This window comes from Carcharhinus amblyrhynchos, chromosome 8 (assembly GCF_965287045.1).
Source record: "Carcharhinus amblyrhynchos chromosome 8, sCarAmb.v2.hapA, whole genome shotgun sequence".
Taxonomy (NCBI): domain Eukaryota; kingdom Metazoa; phylum Chordata; class Chondrichthyes; order Carcharhiniformes; family Carcharhinidae; genus Carcharhinus; species Carcharhinus amblyrhynchos.
In genome coordinates, this window is record NC_137331.1 from 11,019,231 (window position 1) to 11,038,501 (window position 19,271).

At 40.8% G+C, this 19,271-nt stretch overlaps 1 protein-coding gene across 23 annotated transcripts in view; it reads right to left on the reverse strand.

Annotated features, from left to right (window-relative positions):
- The window catches only part of clasp2 (cytoplasmic linker associated protein 2), a 358,037-nt gene that overhangs the window by 307,394 nt on the left and 31,372 nt on the right, over window positions 1–19,271 (reverse strand). For all 23 annotated transcript variants that reach the window (XM_080193660.1, XM_080193667.1, XM_080193651.1 and 20 more), the window contains exons 2-6: window positions 18,610–18,688; window positions 12,256–12,359; window positions 8,138–8,229; window positions 3,952–4,027; window positions 2,307–2,404 (exon numbers count right to left, since the gene is read on the reverse strand). In XM_080193660.1, the coding sequence (XP_080049786.1) occupies window positions 2,307–2,404; window positions 3,952–4,027; window positions 8,138–8,229; window positions 12,256–12,359; window positions 18,610–18,688 (449 nt within the window). The remainder of the gene's footprint in view (window positions 1–2,306; window positions 2,405–3,951; window positions 4,028–8,137; window positions 8,230–12,255; window positions 12,360–18,609; window positions 18,689–19,271) is intronic.

Genomic DNA, 19,271 nt, shown 5'->3' on the forward strand with positions numbered 1-19,271 from the left:
ACACAAATGGCATGACAGGGTAGACACAGTAATAAGTCTCACAACACCAGGTTAAAGTCCAACCAGTTTATTTAATAGTAATCCCACAAGCTTTCGGAAATGGTGTTCCTTCGTCAGGTGTGTGGAAGTTTCTGATCAGAGAAGGGCATAGAAAGTCACACACAGTTTACGGAATACTGATTAGAATGCAAGTCTTTGCAGCTAACCTGCTATTCAAGTCTTAAAGACTTGCTTTCTAATCAGCATTCCGTAAACTGTGTGCGTCTTTCTATGCCCTTCTCTGATCAGAACCTTCCACACACCTGACGAAGAAGGAACACCGTTTCCAAAAGCTTGTGGGATTACTATCAAATTAACTGGTTGGACTGTAACCTGGTGTTGAGACACTTCTTACTGTGTTTATCCCAGTCCAACGTCGGCATCTCTACATCATGACTGGGCAGGACAGCGAAAGGAAACTGAAAAGGCACATCCTAGTTGCTAAAAATATCCGTCCCCTGTAATATTCACTGTAATGTTGAATTACATCTGTTGAATTATTACTTGAAATGTATGCAAAGAATTCCTTAGCAGCACTGATTATCAATCAGAATTCACTTGCACTTTAGTCAGTAATAAAGAAATCAAGACAAGACCAACTATATTTAGTGCAGGGGTACTAAGGCAAATGTGATTAACTAAAAATCAACATGAGAAAGCAAACTCAGAAGAAGTGACATGAGATAAACTGTACAATTTTGGACAAATAATCCTAGAGATGCATGGAAGTACATACATAAACTGTCACATTCCACATTTTAAAAAAATTTCACTTTGTAGACAATCCATATGTTGCGAATGAACTGAAGTAATTTTTTAAACCAGTTTTCAAATGAATAATTTCTAGAACAAACTGGTTTTACAGCACACTTGTTTTATGACTTAGAAGGGTCTTGTACACAAACTGTTGAAGATAACAGGAGCGGGTAGATTGGGAAAGTGGTTAAAAAAGCGGCATGTTAAATTTTTATAGAACATGAGTGCAGTCTCATCTGGAATATCATCTCCAAATTTGTGTACTTAGAGAAGGTGCAGGAAAATTGACAATAACGGTTCCAGGTCAGGGACTACTATTCTGTAAATAAACTGGAGAAGCTGAGATTGTTCTGCTCAGATAGTGATCGAAGAAATTGCTCTCATTGCTAATCACCTTAGATTGATGTTTTCTGGCCCTTGACCATTTAGCCAATGATGACATGAGAAAAAAAATTTGATTACACCAGGTAATTAGAATTGAGATGCATTTTCTGTGACTATGGTGCAGGCAGATTCAACTTGCAATTGTTGTTTGATAAAGAAAGAAGAAAGAATTTGCAGGGCTTCAGGGAAAGCATGTGGGAGTGGGACTAGCTTTTGCTAAGAGCCAGAGGCATGGCAGACTAAATGGCCATCTCTGTGCTGTAACCATTCTATGATCCCATAAATTTCCCCAAGAGTGTGAGGGAAAGGCTCATTCAAACATGTGCAAAAGGGTCCATAATGAATTTCCAAATGTAATTTAGCTAACATTTTACTCCCTTTTCAGTTGGTGTTATCAGGTGGTTTGCTGGTTACATCACAGAACCACACTATAAAAAGGCATGTTTTACTTGCAAAAAGAACTGAATAAATATTTGAAGGAGAAAAATATTGGAGACTGGGGAGTCAGACTAACTGGAATACTCTTTACAAGGGCTGGTGCAGAAACAATGAATCAACAGCCTCCTGCATTTTACAATACTATCATTCTAAGATTAGACAATGAAGCATTATGGAAAAGATTTTACAGTTACTTGATTTTGCCCAATTTTTCTGTATTGTAACCTTTTAACCTGATCTACTTCAATGTACTATAACTTTAGGATCATAAATATGCAGTTTAAGTTATTTACTACATCTTTCTTTCCAGCTCAATTCCCAGGAGTGTATGGGCTTGAACTTTATGGCATATCACATGAAATGTTTAAGCACTTATCTGAACCACCTTGAGAAATAATAACAATAAAGCCTAATGTGGTTCCAACAAGTCCATTCAACACTTCAATTATTGCTATTTAGGTGGCAATATTTTGCATTGATTTTAAATATATGCAGCAGTAACTATTAACAGATAGAACATTTAAAAACATCAGTGCTTTAAATTACCACCGTTTATTGTGCCAATGTATTTAAGTTTCAATAAATATCATTAAAACAAATGGACGTGCAAGTTTTCAAATGCCATTGAACGTGCACAACATACAGCCTATGAAATGAGTGATCATGATTAATCCATTCAAGAAATTTACCGTGCCTGTGGAACTCCCTTTTTGCTGAGGTCAGCTCGCACTTTCTCCCCAACATGACGATAAATTTCCACCATGGCACTCATAGCTGTATCCCTGACCTGTGGGAGAGCAATGGAAACCCATTACTGCATTTTCAATCAAGAGGCACAGCAACAGGGTGAGGATGGGGCGAGGTGAAAGAAGTAGGATGGATAGAAATGGCTGTCAGAGATCAGACATGAACACAAATGACTCATTAAACTATACTATGGTATGTTTTGAACCATAAATATCAATCAAGTTACTGCCCATTCATTTAAGTTCTCCTATTTTGTTCTGGACTGGAATAGCAGGACAATAACTGGCCCCAGTATTCCTTGATAAGGGAAAAACTGAAGCCAGTTTCCTTGATTTTTTAAAATGGCTTTTCAGCAATCTCTGTTGCAAATACATTTGTCAGGGACAAACAAGGCTGGACAGCAATGTTGGTTGAGCTGAAAAGGTAACGAATACTCAATGGTCAGGACACATAAATAACAGCTATAGGGAGGTTATCAGAATCTGTTGCTGCTTTGGGATCTGCTCAGAAGATGCAGTACAATACCATGAGAAACAAACAAATAAAGGTGGCAAAACAAATCCAAGCAATACACTGTCTCAGAAACTATTATATCCATATTTCACTGGTCATTTTCAGAAGAATATTTCTGTGATTAAGTAACAACAGCCAGAAGTGCACAACAAAACTTAAAAATATTGTGCACCAATTTCCGAATGTCAAGTTTCTGAAGACCAATGCCATCATCTGAAATTGGTAGTGAAATTGAAACTGGCAACCTACAGACAGAGATTGCCCATTCTGATACTGCTTTATACTGTCAAAACAAAGTTTCCAAAGTTGTTGGGAATAAAACAACACAAGCCATTGATCTGTCAGTGAAGTTAACACAAAATCACAAGGGTTTCTGATTGTTGCTGTATATTGCTGAATAATCAAAAAAATGCTTTAAGCTAGCACAGTTTCCTTCTCAGCATCAGATGGCTTTGGATTCAACAACCATCAAGCTTGTTGCTTCATTGCAATGCCTTAAAGAGCTGGCTTTGGTGCACTTGTAATTATTGTACCATAATTTCATCTGACTTATTTGTCCATATAATACCAAGTTATCACAACACTTAACAGCTCATCTGCTGGTACAAACACATAACCTCCAATAGTGCATTGTCAGTACCTAATGCAAATGAATGTTCTTGATGCACAAAACTCTTGTTAACACAGCCATTGGTGTCAGCATAGGCATGCAGTTTTAAGTGACTCTTCATGTAGAGGACTTCAAGAAAATAATAGAATTCCTACAGTGCTGAAGGAGGCCATTTGGCCCATCAAGTATACACTGACAATAATCTCATCCAGGCCCTATCCCTGTAACCCTGCCAATACCCCTGACACCAAGAAGCAATTTAGTATGGCCAATCCACCAAACTCATCTTTGGACTGAGAGAAAAAAACCGGAGCACCCAGAGAAAACCCACGCAGAGAAAAATCGTAAAAAAAAGGTGCATTATAAATTGTTACAAAATAATTACACAACTTCATTACGTTGCAGATTTGTCACCATATTCATTCTGTTTGATGCTGTGAACTATTGAGAAATTCTGAACATACCTGACTATTTGGATCCCCGAGTAGGTTACATATGTGTGGTACTATTTTGCTTAATGTTAACGGTTGTGCCCCATAACTGCAAAACAAAGATTAGGTCCAGTTGACTGAATTGCATTGCAATATGTTGGGTAAAAAAATTACACAGAGCACATTACCTCTGCTCCAACCCATTTTATTATGGATTCTACTACATGGACATTGCGATGCAAGTAGGTAAAACTGACATTTTAACCCAAAGTATTTTAAGCATATGCATACAAAAGAAACGTTAATTTTCAATAATTATGAACAGTTTACTTCCTCCTATTCCTGAGAATTGTCCCAAATTACATTTTTAAATATTGTCAGTCAGGAACATTTTGGTGGTAGTGACCATAACTCACTAGGATTTAAGGCAGTTACGGAAAAGGACAAAGACACCAGAAATACAAGTTCTGAATTGGGGGCAAAACCAATCTTAATTCAAGACAGGATCTGGCCAAAGCCAACAGGAAACAGCTACTTATAGGGAAATCCAAACCAGAGCAATGGGAGTCATTTAAAAAAAAAAGAATACAAGCCAACATGATCCAATAAAAGTAAAAGGTGGGACCAAATAAAAAATCCAGAGAACATGGATGTCAATGGATAAACAGGGTTGGATAAGGAAAAAAGGGAGGCATAAAAAAAATCAAAATGTAAGGTGACCATGGGATTGAAAGTTGGAGATGAGACTGAGTGTTAGCAGAGATTAATAAAGGACAATGAAACGTGTGAAAAACAGTGCACAAGAAAATTTTGCAAGGGAAAGACAAATCAGTGGGGCATATTTAAACTCCCTGTACCTAAATGCACACAGTATTTGAAATAAGGTCAATGAAATGACGACAAATTGGAGGTAAATAAGTATGATTTGGTAGGGATTATTGAAACATAATTACAGGAGGACTGGGACTTGAATATCCAAGGGTACTCAGTATTCTGAAAGGACAGACAGGATGGAGCAGGAGGTGAGTTGCTTTATTGTTGAAGATGACATCAGGGCTGTATTAACAAATGATCTTGGCACTAAGGCCCAAAATGTTGAATTGATTTGGGTGGAAATGAAGGTCGGAATAATTTACAGGCCCTTAAATAATACTTCCAAAGTGGGACACTGTATAAACCAAGAAAGGGCTTGTAAGTAGGACACAATAGTAATCATGGGTCATTTTAAAATGCATACTGACTGGATTAATCAAATTGGCAAGGACAGCCTTGAGGGAGATTTCATATGTCGTATGAGAGATTGTTTCTTAGAGCAATATGGTATGGAGCCAACCACGAGCAAGCTATTTTAGATTTAGTATTATGTAACCAAGAAGGGTTGATAAAATAGTTCTCATTGAGGATGCTTTTGGAAAGAGTGATCACAGCATGCTGGAATTTCAGATTGAGACTGAGTGAGGAAAAAAAGTACCATAAGTGAGTTTTAGTGCTTGGAGGAAAAAGTTGGCCTGAGTAAACTGAGCACAAATAATTGAGGTAGGATCGTTGAGGAAGAATGGTGGATGTTCAGTCAGATATTAAATACCTCTCAATTAAACTATATTTTTGAGAGGAAGAGGAATTGTAAAAGAAAGAGGAATATTCCATGGCTAATCAAGGAAATCAAAGGGGACAAAAATGCAAAACACTAGGGCATAATCAAAACCTAGTGTTAAGCAAGAGGATAGGGAGAACTTCTAGGTTCAGCAAAAGGCTACTAAAAATAAAATCAAAAGAACTAAGATGAACTGTGAAAGGAAGTGAGCGGAAAATAGAAACACGGGTACCAAAAATGTATAAGCGTACATAAAGAGAAAGAGAACAGCTAGAGTGTTGACCCTTTAGAGAGGACGACACGGGGCGGGGGGGGGCCCACAGACGACAGAGGCACTGATCCAATATTTTGCCTCTGTCTTCATGGTAGAGAATATGACAATTTTCCTAAAACTGCAATTAATGAGAGGTGCAATCATCATCACCAGTGAGAAAGTAATCAATAAACTAAACTAATGGGATTAAAGGCAGATAAGTCTCTGGGACCTGATAGCCTTCCCCTAGGGTATAAAAAGAGGCAGCAGTAGAAATAGTGGACACTTTGGCTGTTATATTTAAAAGTTTCTTGGCTTCTGAAAAAGGTCCCAGAGGATTGGGAACATACTAATATGATGCCCCTATTCAAAAAAAGGAGGGGGAGACAAAAGAAAACTACAGGCCAATTAGCTTGACCTCTGTAGTGGGGAAGCTGCTGGAATCAATCAAGGAGATGATGTCTGAACACTTGAAAAGACAAAGCTCAATCCAACATTGCGAGCATGATTTTATGAAGTACAAGTCACGCTGACAAACTTGCTCAAGCTTTTCTGAGGACATAAATCAGCAAGATGGATATTAGGCAAACTGTGGTTGCAGTATATCTGGACTTCCAGAAGGCATTTGACAAGGCGCCATATAAAAGACTGATCCAGAAGATGAGATTGCAGGAGACTGGGGATAGAGTATGAGATTGGATTAAGGATTGGCTAACTGACAAAGCAGAGAGTCGGGATAAACGGGTCCTTCTCTGGCTGGTGAACTGTAACAAGGGCGCCTCAAGGATCAGTTCTCGGACCACAACTGTTTACAATCTATGTAAATAATCTACAAGCAGCAAAAGAATCTAACACTGCAAAATTTGCGGATAATGCTAAAATAAGTGGGAAAGCAGGCAGTGAAAGGGAGATAAAAGGTTTTAAAGATGGAAAAAGACAGGCTAGGAAAATGGAATTTAATGTGAATAAATGTGACATTATCCATTTTGACAGAAAAAATACAAAAGCAAATTATCAAATGGAAAGCAGATTCAAAAATGTGTCTAGGCAGAGGGACCTGGGTGCCTTTGCTCATGAATCACAGAAAGTCAATATGTAGGTACAACATGTGATAAAGGCGACAAATGCAATGAAAGGACTAGAGTATAATGAGTCAAGAAGTGTTGTTGCAATTGTATAGGCTGTTGGCAAGACCACATCTGGAGTATGGTGTCCAGTTTTGGTCTCCTTCGGAAGGATGTTATGGAATTGGAGGTAGTTCAGGTGAGGTTCACCAGACTGATTCTGACGATGAATAAGTTGACATGAGAGATTAAACAGTTTGGGTTTATACTTGCTGATTTGTGATGTGTATTAATGATTTAGATGGGAAAGTGGGGGATATTATTAAGTTCACAGATGACCCAAAAATCGGTGATTGGTAAATTGCAAGGAGAAAAGCCTTTTATTACAGGATGATAATAGAAGGGCAATTCTGGTTGTCACACTGTAGAAAGGATGCAATTGCGCTAGAAAAGATGCAGCAGAGGGTATTTATCAGGATGTTTGCATGGGCTGGAGTGTTTCAGTGATGAAGACAGGCTAGTCAGACTGGGGTTACGACCCTTAGAGCAGAGAAGGCCAAGTGGCGATCTAATAGAGGTGTATAACATTATCAAGGATAAACAGGGTAGATAGGAAGCAGCTTTTCCCTTAATAGAGAGGTCGATAACCAGAGAGTATAGATTCAAAGTAAGGATCAGGAGACTTAGAGGTTACCTGAGGAAAACCTTTTCCACCCCGACGATGGTGGGAATCGAGAACTCTCTGCCTGAAAGGGTGGTCAAGGCAGGAATCCTCAACATTTAAGAACCATTTAGATGGTCACTTGAAACATCACAGCATACAAGGCTATGAATCAAGTGCAGAAAAATGGGATAGGAGGAGATAGGTGTTTGATGGCCAACACAGACATGGGGAAAAGGGTCTCTTTCTGTAAGGATCCTGTAAAATTATGATCCTATAACTTTTGATAGTGAAATGTGAAGGGAAGTAAATTCTTAAATCACATGCAATAGTAAGGGAAAATTCACCATAAGTTTTATACCCTCGTAGATGGGTTACTGCATTTATTGACAAAGTAAGCACAAAGTGCAACATTTGCCACTTGCTACAAATGCTCAAAATCTGGATGATAGTGAAATAGATGATTTTAGTCACACTTAGTCTTGAAAAATTACACCTGGACAGAAGTCAACATGAAAGGAAACATAATTGGGTAACTCAATTTTTAAATGGATCTACCCAAAAATGATCTTTGCTGACACTCAACTTAATATTTATTCCAGAAGTAGACTGTGAATTGTCTTAACATGGTAAAATGTTTGACTTACATGTTCAGTGTCGTGATGAGACACAGGCAAACTCCTTCACGTGTCCGAAAGTTCTTGTGTTTAAACCCTGAGGTTAGTCGTTCCCAAGCATACTGAAAAAAAAAAATTCACCATATTAAACAGAAGCCACATCAAATATTAAAACTGCTTACAATGACACAATCTCCACCATATTGTGGAGACCAAACTGAGATTGAGTGATGGCTTCTGTTATGATCCCTGTAGAGATCATAACTTTAAGAAATTGAAACAATTAATTGCTGGATATGTTTTCAGATGTTTACCGTAACAAAAGTCTTAAAACACTATTCGGCAAATAATGAGTATTTCATGTATTTATGTATCAAACCACAGAAAGGAGTACCTCCTTTTACAGTACAAACAAAATAGCACAGATATATTACACAGATATATAAAATTATACTGTCCTTTAAGCAAACATTCAATTCTCCCCAAATCAGTCCGAAGTGATGCTTAACTCCCATGGGCTGGCTTCTGTTCTTTCCCATTCATAGGAACATAGAAAATAGGAGCAGGAGGAGGCCATTCAGCCCTTCAAGCCTGCTCTGCCATTCATCACAATCATGGATGATCATCCAACTCAACTCAGTCTGTGTGTTATATTTGGACTTTCAGTAAACATTTGACAAAGTCCTGCAAAAGAGTTTGTCATGCAAGATTAAAACGCATGGGATTAAGGGAAGTGTATTGAGATGGATAGAAAACTGGTTAGCAGACAGAAAACAGTAGTAACAGGCGATTTTCAAATTAGGCAGTAACTCATGTAGTGGGACCGGCATGGTGGCACAGTCATTAGCACTGCTGCCTCAAAAGCACCAGGGACCTGTGTTCCATTCTGGCCATGGGCCAATATGTGCAGTTTAACACATTCTCCCTGTATCTGCATGCGTTTGTTCCGGTTTTCTCCCAAGTCCAAAGATATGCGGGTCAGGTTGATTGGCCATGATAAATTAACACTAGTACCAGGGGGTTAGCAGGGTAAATATGTAGGGTTACATAAGTAGGGCCTGGGTGGGATTATGGTTGGTACAAACTCGATGGGCCAAATGGCCTCCTTCTGAACTACAGGATTCAATGATTACAGCCTTATCCTGCTTTCACCCCATAACCTTTGAGCCCATTCACCCCAAGTGCAATATCCAGCTCCCTCTTGAATACATTCAATGTTTTGGCATCAACTCCTTCCTGTGGTAATGAATTCCACAGGCTCACCACTCTTTAGGTGAAGAAATGTCTCCTGACCTCGAACTGACATGGTCTACCCTGGATCTTCAGACTGTGACTCCTGGTTCTGGACATCTCCACCATTGGTAACATCCTCCCTGCATCTACTCTGTCTAGTCCTGTTGGAATTTTTTAAGTCTTGAGATCCCCCCCTACAATTAATCTGAACTCCAGTGAAAACAATCCTAGCCTAGTCAATCTCTCCTCATACATCAGTCCCGCCATCCCCAGAATCAGCCTGGTAAACCTTTGCTGTATTCCCTTGACAGCAAAAACATCCTCTCTCAGAAAAGGAGACCAAAACGGCACACAATATTCTAGGTGTGGCCTCACCAAGGCTCTGTATAACAACATATCCCTGCTCTTGTACACGAAACCTCTTGCAATGAAGGCCAACACGCCATTTGCCGACTTGACAATCTGCTGAACTTGCATGCTTTCCTTCAGTGACTCATGCACCCAGATCCTGATGCACACTCCCCTCTCCCAATTTACAATCAGGTTGTAACCCGCCTTCTTGTTTTTGCTTCCAAAGTGCTCACATTTATCCAAATTATACTGCACCTGCCATTGATTTGCCCACTCACCCAACCTGTCCAGATCATTCTGAAGGATCTTTGCATCTTCTCACTCAACTTGGCATCATTCGCAAACTTTGAGATGTTACATTTTGTTCCCTCATCCAAATCATTCATTTAGAATGCAAATAGCCACAGTCTTACCACCAACGCCTGTGGCAACCCACTATTTACTGCCTGCCAATTTGAAAATCACCCATTAATTCCTACTCTTTGTTTCCTCTCTTTCAACCAGTTTTATATCCATCTCGATACACTTCCCCAATTGCATGCACTTTAATCTAGTATGATAATCTCTTATGCAGGACTGTCAAACGCTTTCTGAAAGTCCAAATATAGCACATTTGACAAGGGGGAGCCAGTCACTTTACCAGTTATATTTCCAAAGAATTCTAACAGATCTGTCAAGCATGGATTTCCCTTTCATAAATCCACGTTGACGCTGATTTTTCAACTGCTTTCTATAGCTCCATTATAAAGTCCTTAATAACGGATTCGAGAATATTCCCCACTAACACTGTTTGGTTTACTGGTCTCTAATTCCCTGTTTTCTCTCTGCCTCCCTTTTCGAATACTGGAGTGACTTTAGCTACCCTCCAATCTGCAGAGACTGTTCCAGAGTCTACAGAATCTTGGAAGATGACCAACAATGCATCCACAATTTCAAGAACCACTTCCTTAAGTACTCTGGGACGTAGATTATCAAGCCCTGGGGATTCATCCGCCTTCATTCCCAATTTTCCCAGCACCATTTCTCTCCTAATATTGATCACCTTCAGTTCTTCCTTCTCACTGAATTTTGCATTCTCCAACATTCTGGTATCTGATTTGTGCCTTCCTATATGTGAAGGCAGAACAAAAGTATTCAGTTACTCAGCCATTTCTTTGTCCCCCATTTCTGTCTGTAGGGGACTTAGCTGTCTTCACCAACCTCTTTCTTTCATGTATCTACTGAAACCTTTAGTGTCAGTCTTTATGTTCCCTGCAAGCTCACTTTCAGTACTGTATTTTCACCTTCTTAATCAAACTCTTGGCCCTCTGCTGAATTCTAAAGTGCTCCCAATCCTCAGGCCTATTTCTTTTTTGGCCAATCTATATGCTTTGCCATTGGATCAGATACTCTCTCAAATTTCCTTTCTAAGTCATGGACTGGCCGATTTTGCTTGTGCCAGACAGAAATAAACAGTTGTTGCAATACAGTTCACCAATTGACAGGACGTTAGTTAAAACCAATAATAAATCTTGTTTTGTTCCATTAAGACAACCTATACAACCTCTGGACTGCTCATTGTATACCAGACTGCTTGTTGATGGAAGAAAAAGTATCCAGCAATTCTCAGACCAGAAACTGAAAAACAACAATAATTCTGCACCATTATCTGGAAGCAAAAACATAAGAACATAAGAAATAGGAGTAGGAGTAGGCCAACTAGCCCTTCGAGCCTGCCCCGCCATTCAATAAGATCATGGCTGATCTGTCGTGGCTCAGTTCCACATTCCCACCCTCTCCCCATAACCCTTAATCCCCTCTCTTATCAAAAACCCATCAACCCGCGTCTTAAAAATATTTAGCGAGGTAGCCTCCACCACTTCAACGGGCAGAGAATTCCAGAGATTCACCACCCTTTGACTGAAGAAGTTCCTCCTCAACTCTGCTCTAAACCGGCCCCCCTTTATCTTGAGGCTGTGCCCCCTAGTCCTGCTATCCTTTCTGAGCGGGAAGAGTCTCTCCGCCTCTATCCTATCCATCCTATTCATCATCTTATACGTCTCAATGAGATCTCCCCTCATTCTTCTAAACTCTAACGTGGACAAGCCTAATTTATTCAGCCTCTCCTCATAGCTCAAGCCCCTCAACTCCGACATCAGCCTAGTAAACCTCCTCTGCACTCCCTCCAAGGCCAAAATGTCCTTGCGTAAGTACGGCGCCCAAAACTGCACACAGTACTCCAGCTGCGGCCTCACCAATGCCCTATACAGCCACAGCAAGACCTCCCTACTTTTATATTCAATCCCCCTCGCTATGAAGGCCAGCATCCCATTCGCCTTCCTGACCACCTGCTGCACCTGCAAGCTGGGTTTTTGCGACTCATGCACAAGGACCCCGAGGTCCCTCTGCACCGTCACCTGCTGCAGTTTTTCTCCATGTAAGTAATAATCCTTCCTACCATTATTCCTACCAAAACATTTCTGGAACTTGAAAACGAAGATAATATGCCAATGTTTCAAAAACAATTGCTTTTGGATTATCAAAGTTAGTCCAATACAGTTGGAAACTCAAAAAAAAACACATACCTGGGGTGATACAGCCTGATCCATTATTCGGACAAGAAGATTCTGTGTTTGTTCTCTGACTTGATCTTTGGTATCACCTAAACGGTCTACAAGTGCTGGTACCACTGGAGAAATTAAAACATGCCATCAGTACACAACCTTTGCAGACATTACTAATACTGCATCATTATTCTCATTTCAGTTTGTGTTTTCATAACTTACATTAAACACCCAAGAATGAGATTTTAAAGCCACAAAATTTCAAATGACAAAACAAACAAATAAAAGGTTGAAAAGCTGGCATATAACTGTCAAAAGTACCGATTGCTTAGTTCTTTAAGTATTGGCCAGGGTGATACAGCTCAGGTTTTCTTTTGGTGTCGCTACCACATTAAATTTGCTTCTATAGATTTTGAAACTTTTTTAACAAAAATCTTACTATTTGTAAGCTGACATTAAAGCAAAATGACATGCAAGCAACAAATTTGCAGCAGAAAGGGGAAAAAAAAGCAAAAAAACTGCAGATGCTGGAAATCAGAAATAAAAACAAAGTTCAAAATACTCAGCAGCCTGGTAGCATCTGTGGAGAAAGAAACACAATGTGATGGGCTTCAAGGGCAGGGGAGGTGGTGGTGGAAAACAAAAGGCAAGGCCTGTAGTAGGGTACACAGCACAGAAAAAAGCCTTTCAGCCCATCGCAGCTGTGGCCATCAAAAACCAATCTATTCCAATTCTATTTTCCAGCAGTTGGTTAGTAGCCTTGCATGCAATGGCATTTCAAGTGCTTATCTAAATGCTTCTCAGGTGATGTGGGGGTTCCCCTTCCACCACGCTTACAGGCAGACTGTTGTAGATTCACACCGCACTTGGTAAAAAAAGTTTTTCCTCAGTCCTCTCTATAGCTCCTGACCTTAAACCTAGCCCCTTGGCCACTGATCTTTCAATTAAGGGGAAAGGTTTCTTCCATCTATATCCCTCAAATTTTGTACACCTCAATCAGCCTTCTCCTTTCCAAGATAATCTTGTTTACTCCAAGGTCTTGTCTTCCTGTCCAAGGTAGCAGAAATAAAATGGCATAGATGCCATAGAGTAAAAAAGGTGAAGGGAGAAATAATTGTTATTGCAAAGAAACCATTTGTCTAGGCTGTGAATGCAAGAATAAAGCAAGATAAAACAGAAAGCAAGATTGATACCAGCCCATGGCAAAAAATTTGGTTGGAAGTTACTTTTTCCACCCTCATTCAAATATTGGAAAACACAGCACATTTTCTGTTCATTTGTTGAACAGAAGAAATGATCGAGATGTACAGGGTTGAGGGATATACATACAAGGCAATGGACCAAGTGCTGGAAAATTAGGATTAGAATACTGAGGTGCTTGATTGCCAATGCAGACAAACAATAGACCAAAAGCTACATGGACGATCCACCTTGGCCTTGAGGTTACCATCATCATCATAGATATCAGACTTCAGACAATTTAATGCACTCCACAGGATATCAAAAAATGGCCAAGGATGCTAAATAAAAGGAAGGCTGTGGGTTCTTGAAACATCCCAGCAATAATGCTGAAGCTTTGTATGTGAGAACTAGCCACTGCTCCAGTCAGTCTACTCCACTACATCTAAAACCTGACATTTACCTGGCACAATGCAAAGTTACCCAAGTATGCCCTTGCAATCTGTCAATCCAAAAAGCCAATCCTGTCAGCCTACTCTTCCCCCAAAGTGAGGTGTTGATATTTTCCATCAATCAAGTAGCATTTGCTTATCAATAAGCTGCTCAACGCTCAGTTTAGGTTCCCCCAGCACAACTTGGCTCCAGACCTCATTACAGCATTTGTCCAAACATAGACAAGAGCTGAATTCCAAATGCAAGGCAAGTGTGACTGGCCTTCTGACATCAAATCAGCAGTTGCCCAAGTATGGCATCCAGCAACTGTGGCAAAATTGAGGCCAATGGGCATTAGGAGAAAACGCTCCATTAATTGGAGCCATACCTAACACCAAGGAAGATGGCTTTGGTTGTTGGAAATTTATCATTTCAGTTCCAGGATATTACTGCAGGAATTTCCAGGGCAATGTGAAAGACTTTCCGTCTTCAACTATTTCATCAATGATCTTCCTTCCGTCTTAAGTAGGATGCCCACTGATGATTACAAAGTAATGTTCCATTCACAACTTAAGACAATGAAGTAGTCATATCCAAATGGTGTAAGATTTGTACAACATTTAGACTTATAAACAAGTAACATTCATGCCACAAAAATGCCACACAACCATCAACAAGAAATCTAAATCATGACCCCCTCCGAAGGCAATGGCATCAACACTGTTATTCACCATCATCAATATGCTGAGGGGTCAGCACTGACCAAGAACTTCATTGGACTAACCACACAAGAACTTCTTCACACAAAGAGCTGTGAATCTTTGGAATTCCCTGCCCAGTTGAAGCAGTTGAAGCTACCTCATTGACTGTTTTTAAGGCAAGGATAAATAAATTTTTGAACAGTAATGGAATTAAGGGTTATGGTGAGTGGGCAGGTAAGAGGAGCTGAGTCCACAAAAGGATCAGCCATGATCTTATTGAATGGCGGAGCAGGCCTACTCCTAGTTATGTTCTTAACAGCACAAGTGATGGAGGTTCTGGCATAATTGCAGTTCAGCACTTCAACACTGGCAACTTTCAAAACCTCAGAGGTTTAAACTTGCCGCTCTTTCAGCACGCATGTGCTAGGCATAATCAACTGTAAACTAGTATTGGAGCCAGAGGTTACAGGCCATTATACATAATGACCTAGATACATGTGCACAGAACACAAATTCAAAATTCATGGATAACGCAAAACTTGGAAGTACTGTGAACTTCAAAAAAAGAGGGATAAACCCAAGACAACAGTCTGGTGGAAATGGCGGCTAGATGGCAGATTAAACATAATGCAGAGAGTTGGGGTTCAATTGGTAAGAAGCATGAGATGAATATAAAATCAATAAGAATTCTGAGAGAGACAGGTAGTTATAAGTTCACAAGTTTTTGAAGGTGACAGAGATGGTTGAGAAAGTGATGAATGGGTTTCATAAATAAAGGCATAGAGTCCAGAAACAAACAAGTTATAATAAACCTGTATAAAACACTGATTCAGTCTCAACTGGGGCAGTGTGTCCAATTCTGGGCAGCACAGTTTAGGAAGGATGTGAAGAAATTACAGAGCGCAGAAAAATTTAATGAGGATGATCACAGGCATGAAGAATTGAGATGAGTGGTTCAATTGAAGAAGTAGGACAGAAATGAGGCGGGTAGAATTAGGGACCTTGAGGTGAAGGATCCTCTTGGAGAGAGTGATCATTGTATGGTGGAGTTTCTGTTGCAGATGGAGGAGGAGAAAGTGGGTTCCCGGACACGTGTCCTTTGTTTGAATAGAGGGGAGTATGGTAGGATGAGAGAAGAATTGGCGAATGTGGATTGGGGGAGCGCGTTGGAAGGTAGGTCTGCTGAGGAGCAGTGGAGGATCTTTAAGGAGATCTTTCTTGGTGCTCAGCAGAAATTTATTCCGATGGTTAAAAAGGACAGTAGGAAGAGAGGTAATAAGCCGTGGATAACGAAGGAGGTGAAGGAAAGTGTTAAATTAAAAGCGGAGGAATTTAGAGTAGCTAAGAGCAGTGGGCGAGAAGAGGATTGGGAAAGGTTTAAATGTCAACAAAGATTGACAAAAAAGTTGATAAAGGAGGGTAGAAGAAGCTATGAAGCTGGGCTAGCCCTTAATATAAAAAAGGATAGCAAGAGTTTTTATAAATATATAAAAAGGAAGAGGCTGGCTAGGGTGAACGTTGGTCCCATAGAGGATGAGAAAGGGGACCTAGTGGTAGGGGATGGGGATATGGCTAAGGTCTTGAATAACTTTTTTGTTTCTGTCTTCACGGAGGAGGACGTGAATAATTTGCCGGGTGTTAGCGATGGAAAGGTGGTAGGACTGGAGGGTCTTAATGACATTACTGTTACTAGAGAGGTGGTGCGCGACAGACTGGAGGGGGCTGATTGTGGACAAGTCCCCAGGACCGGATGGAATGCATCCGAGGGTTCTGAAAGAAATGGCGGAGGTTATAGTGGATGCCTTGGTGGTTATTTTCCAGATGTCGCTGGATTCCGGGGAAGTGCCGGAAGATTGGAAAACGGCTAATGTTACGCCGTTGTTTAAGAAGGGTGCCAGGCAAAAGGCGGGGAATTACAGGCCGGTTAGTTTAACGTCTGTGGTAGGTAAAATGTTAGAATCCGTCATTAAGGAGGAAATTGCGAGGCATCTTGAAGGGAATTGCTTGATAGGGCAGACGCAACACGGTTTCATTAAAGGGAAGTCGTGTCTGACAAATTTACTGGAGTTCTATGAGGATGTGTCTAGGGCGGTGGATAGAGGAGAGCCGGTGGATGTGGTCTTTCTGGATTTTCAGAAGGCGTTTGATAAGGTACCTCACAAGAGGTTACTGCAGAAGGTCAGAGGACATGGAGTTGGGGGTAGGGTGTTAGCGTGGATAGAGGATTGGTTGTCAAATAGGAGGCAGAGAGTGGGGGTCAATGGGTGCTATTCGGATTGGCGGTTGGTGACTAGTGGGGTGCCCCAGGGGTCGGTGCTGGGGCCTCAGCTATTTACCATTTATATAGATGATCTGGAGGAGGGAACCGAGTGTAGGGTGTCGAAATTTGCTGATGACACCAAGATTGGGGGAAAGGCAAATTGTGCGGAGGGTGTGGAGAGTCTGCAGAAGGATCTAGATAGGCTGGGCGAATGGGCCAGGAAATGGCAAATGGAATTTAATGTTGGCAAGTGTGAGGTGGTCCACTTTGGTAGGAAGAATGGTAGGAAGGACTATTACTTACGTGGCGAAAAACTGCAGCAGGCGACGGTGCAGAGGGACCTCGGGGTCCTTGTGCATGAGTCGCAAAAACCCAGCTTGCAGGTGCAGCAGGTGGTCAGGAAGGCGAATGGGATGCTGGCCTTCATAGCGAGGGGGATTGAATATAAAAGTAGGGAGGTCTTGCTGCAGCTGTATAGGGCATTGGTGAGGCCGCAGCTGGAGTACTGTGTGCAGTTTTGGGCGCCGCACCTGCGCAAGGATATTTTGGCCTTGGAGGGAGTGCAGAGGAGGTTTACTAGGCTGATACCGGAGTTGAGGGGGTTGAGCTATGAGGAGAGGCTGAATAAACTAGGCTTGTACTCGTTAGAGTTTAGAAGAATGAGGGGAGATCTCATTGAGACGTATAAGATGATGAATGGGATGGATAGGATAGAGGTGGAGAGACTCTTCCCGCTCAAAAAAGACAGTAGGACTAGGGGGCACAGCCTCAAGATAAAGGGGGGGCGGTTTAGAACGGAGTTGAGGAGGAACTTCTTCACTCAAAGGGTGGTGAATCTCTGGAATTCTCTGCCCGTTGAAGTGGTGGAGGCTGCCTCGCTTAATATTTTTAAGAAGCGGGTTGATGGGTTTTTGATAAGAGAGGGGATTAAGGGTTATGGGGAGAGGGCGGGAAAGTGGAACTGAGCCACGACAGATCAGCCATGATCTTATTGAATGGCGGGGCAGGCTCGAAGGGCCAGATGGCCTGCTCCTGCTCCTATTTCTTATGTTCTTATGTTCTTATGTTAAGAGTCTGTTAAGTGGAGATTTGCTGAAGGTGTTCAAAGTCTTGAAGGGTCTCACAGTACATCAGGGGAAACTGTTTCCTATGGCAGATCGAGAACCAGGGGACACCAATTTAGGATGATTGGTAAAATGAGCACAGCAGGTGTACGTGATCGTGAATGGACAATCTCTCAGTGTGGTGCGACGCGACGCAGATTCAATCTGTTCAAAAGATAACTGAAGAATTACCTCAAGATAAAAAAAAGACTGAGGAATAAGGCAGGGGAGTAGGACTAGCCAATGACAAATACCTCCTTTTGTGATTTAATCATTGTGATCCAATGTAACTCGCCAAGTTTACTACATCAGTAGCACGTAACACTATGCCTTCTACCACCAAGAAATCAAGCATAGTAATATCATGCAGGCATAATCCCTCTTGGCACACCACACCACTGAATCGGAAACCTGCCATTTTCAACCAAACACCATTGTAAGAGCACAATCAACCAAAAAGACTGCAACAACTCAAAGACTATCTCTGCAGGGTAATTCAGAACAGCCAAAAATAATTGGCTGACCAGCAATGGCCAACTCAAAAATAAATCAATTTTGAAAAACAAAAAAGACAGTGCAAACGAAGAAAAAAATTCAATATCCTTGATCAACATTTTCAACGGCTGATTTCTTGGCATAACCATCTCTTGGGTATTTCAGAAAAACAAACTGCAAAATCAAAAAGGGGAGGTTTACTCACCTGTTCCAAAATGGGGCTTAAAACGATCTTTAATACGATCCACAAGCGCTCCTATAACATCCAGTGCAAGTAAAGTAACCTGCAATTACAGAAAAAAAAAAGAAACATGGTTCGACGAGTTTAAAATTTTGCAAGAAAACCAAAAAAACTTACAATACCTTACATTTTAGAGTGAATTAATGCAAACACATGAACTTTTATCACTAAGATGGCTTCAAACCAGTCAATGTAAAGGTACTGTAAAATGCAATTCTCAACTCCAATTTCATCAACAAAGATTGGTGTTTTCCATTTAATTTGCCCTGTTATTGCACTGGTCATGAAATAGGACCATATTATACTGAATTTATTATTTCGCAAAGACCTAAACAGCAGTAGTGGGAGTTCTCATTCAGCCTTGTTTCAATTTGGTGCTGCAATTCATTCACCAGTTAGGAATACTAGGCAGTGTGCTTCACTTCTGGAATCCAAGTTCAAATTAAACCCTAAGCTAAGAGTTGAAATTCTTGCATCAATGGGCTGGACTGAGTTCACACACACTGTGGACACAGCAAGAAGTCTCTCAACACCAGATGACTCACCTGATGAAGCAGCAGCATTCCAAAAGCTCATGATTCCAAATAAACCAATTGGACTTTTAACCTGGTACTGAGAGACTTCTT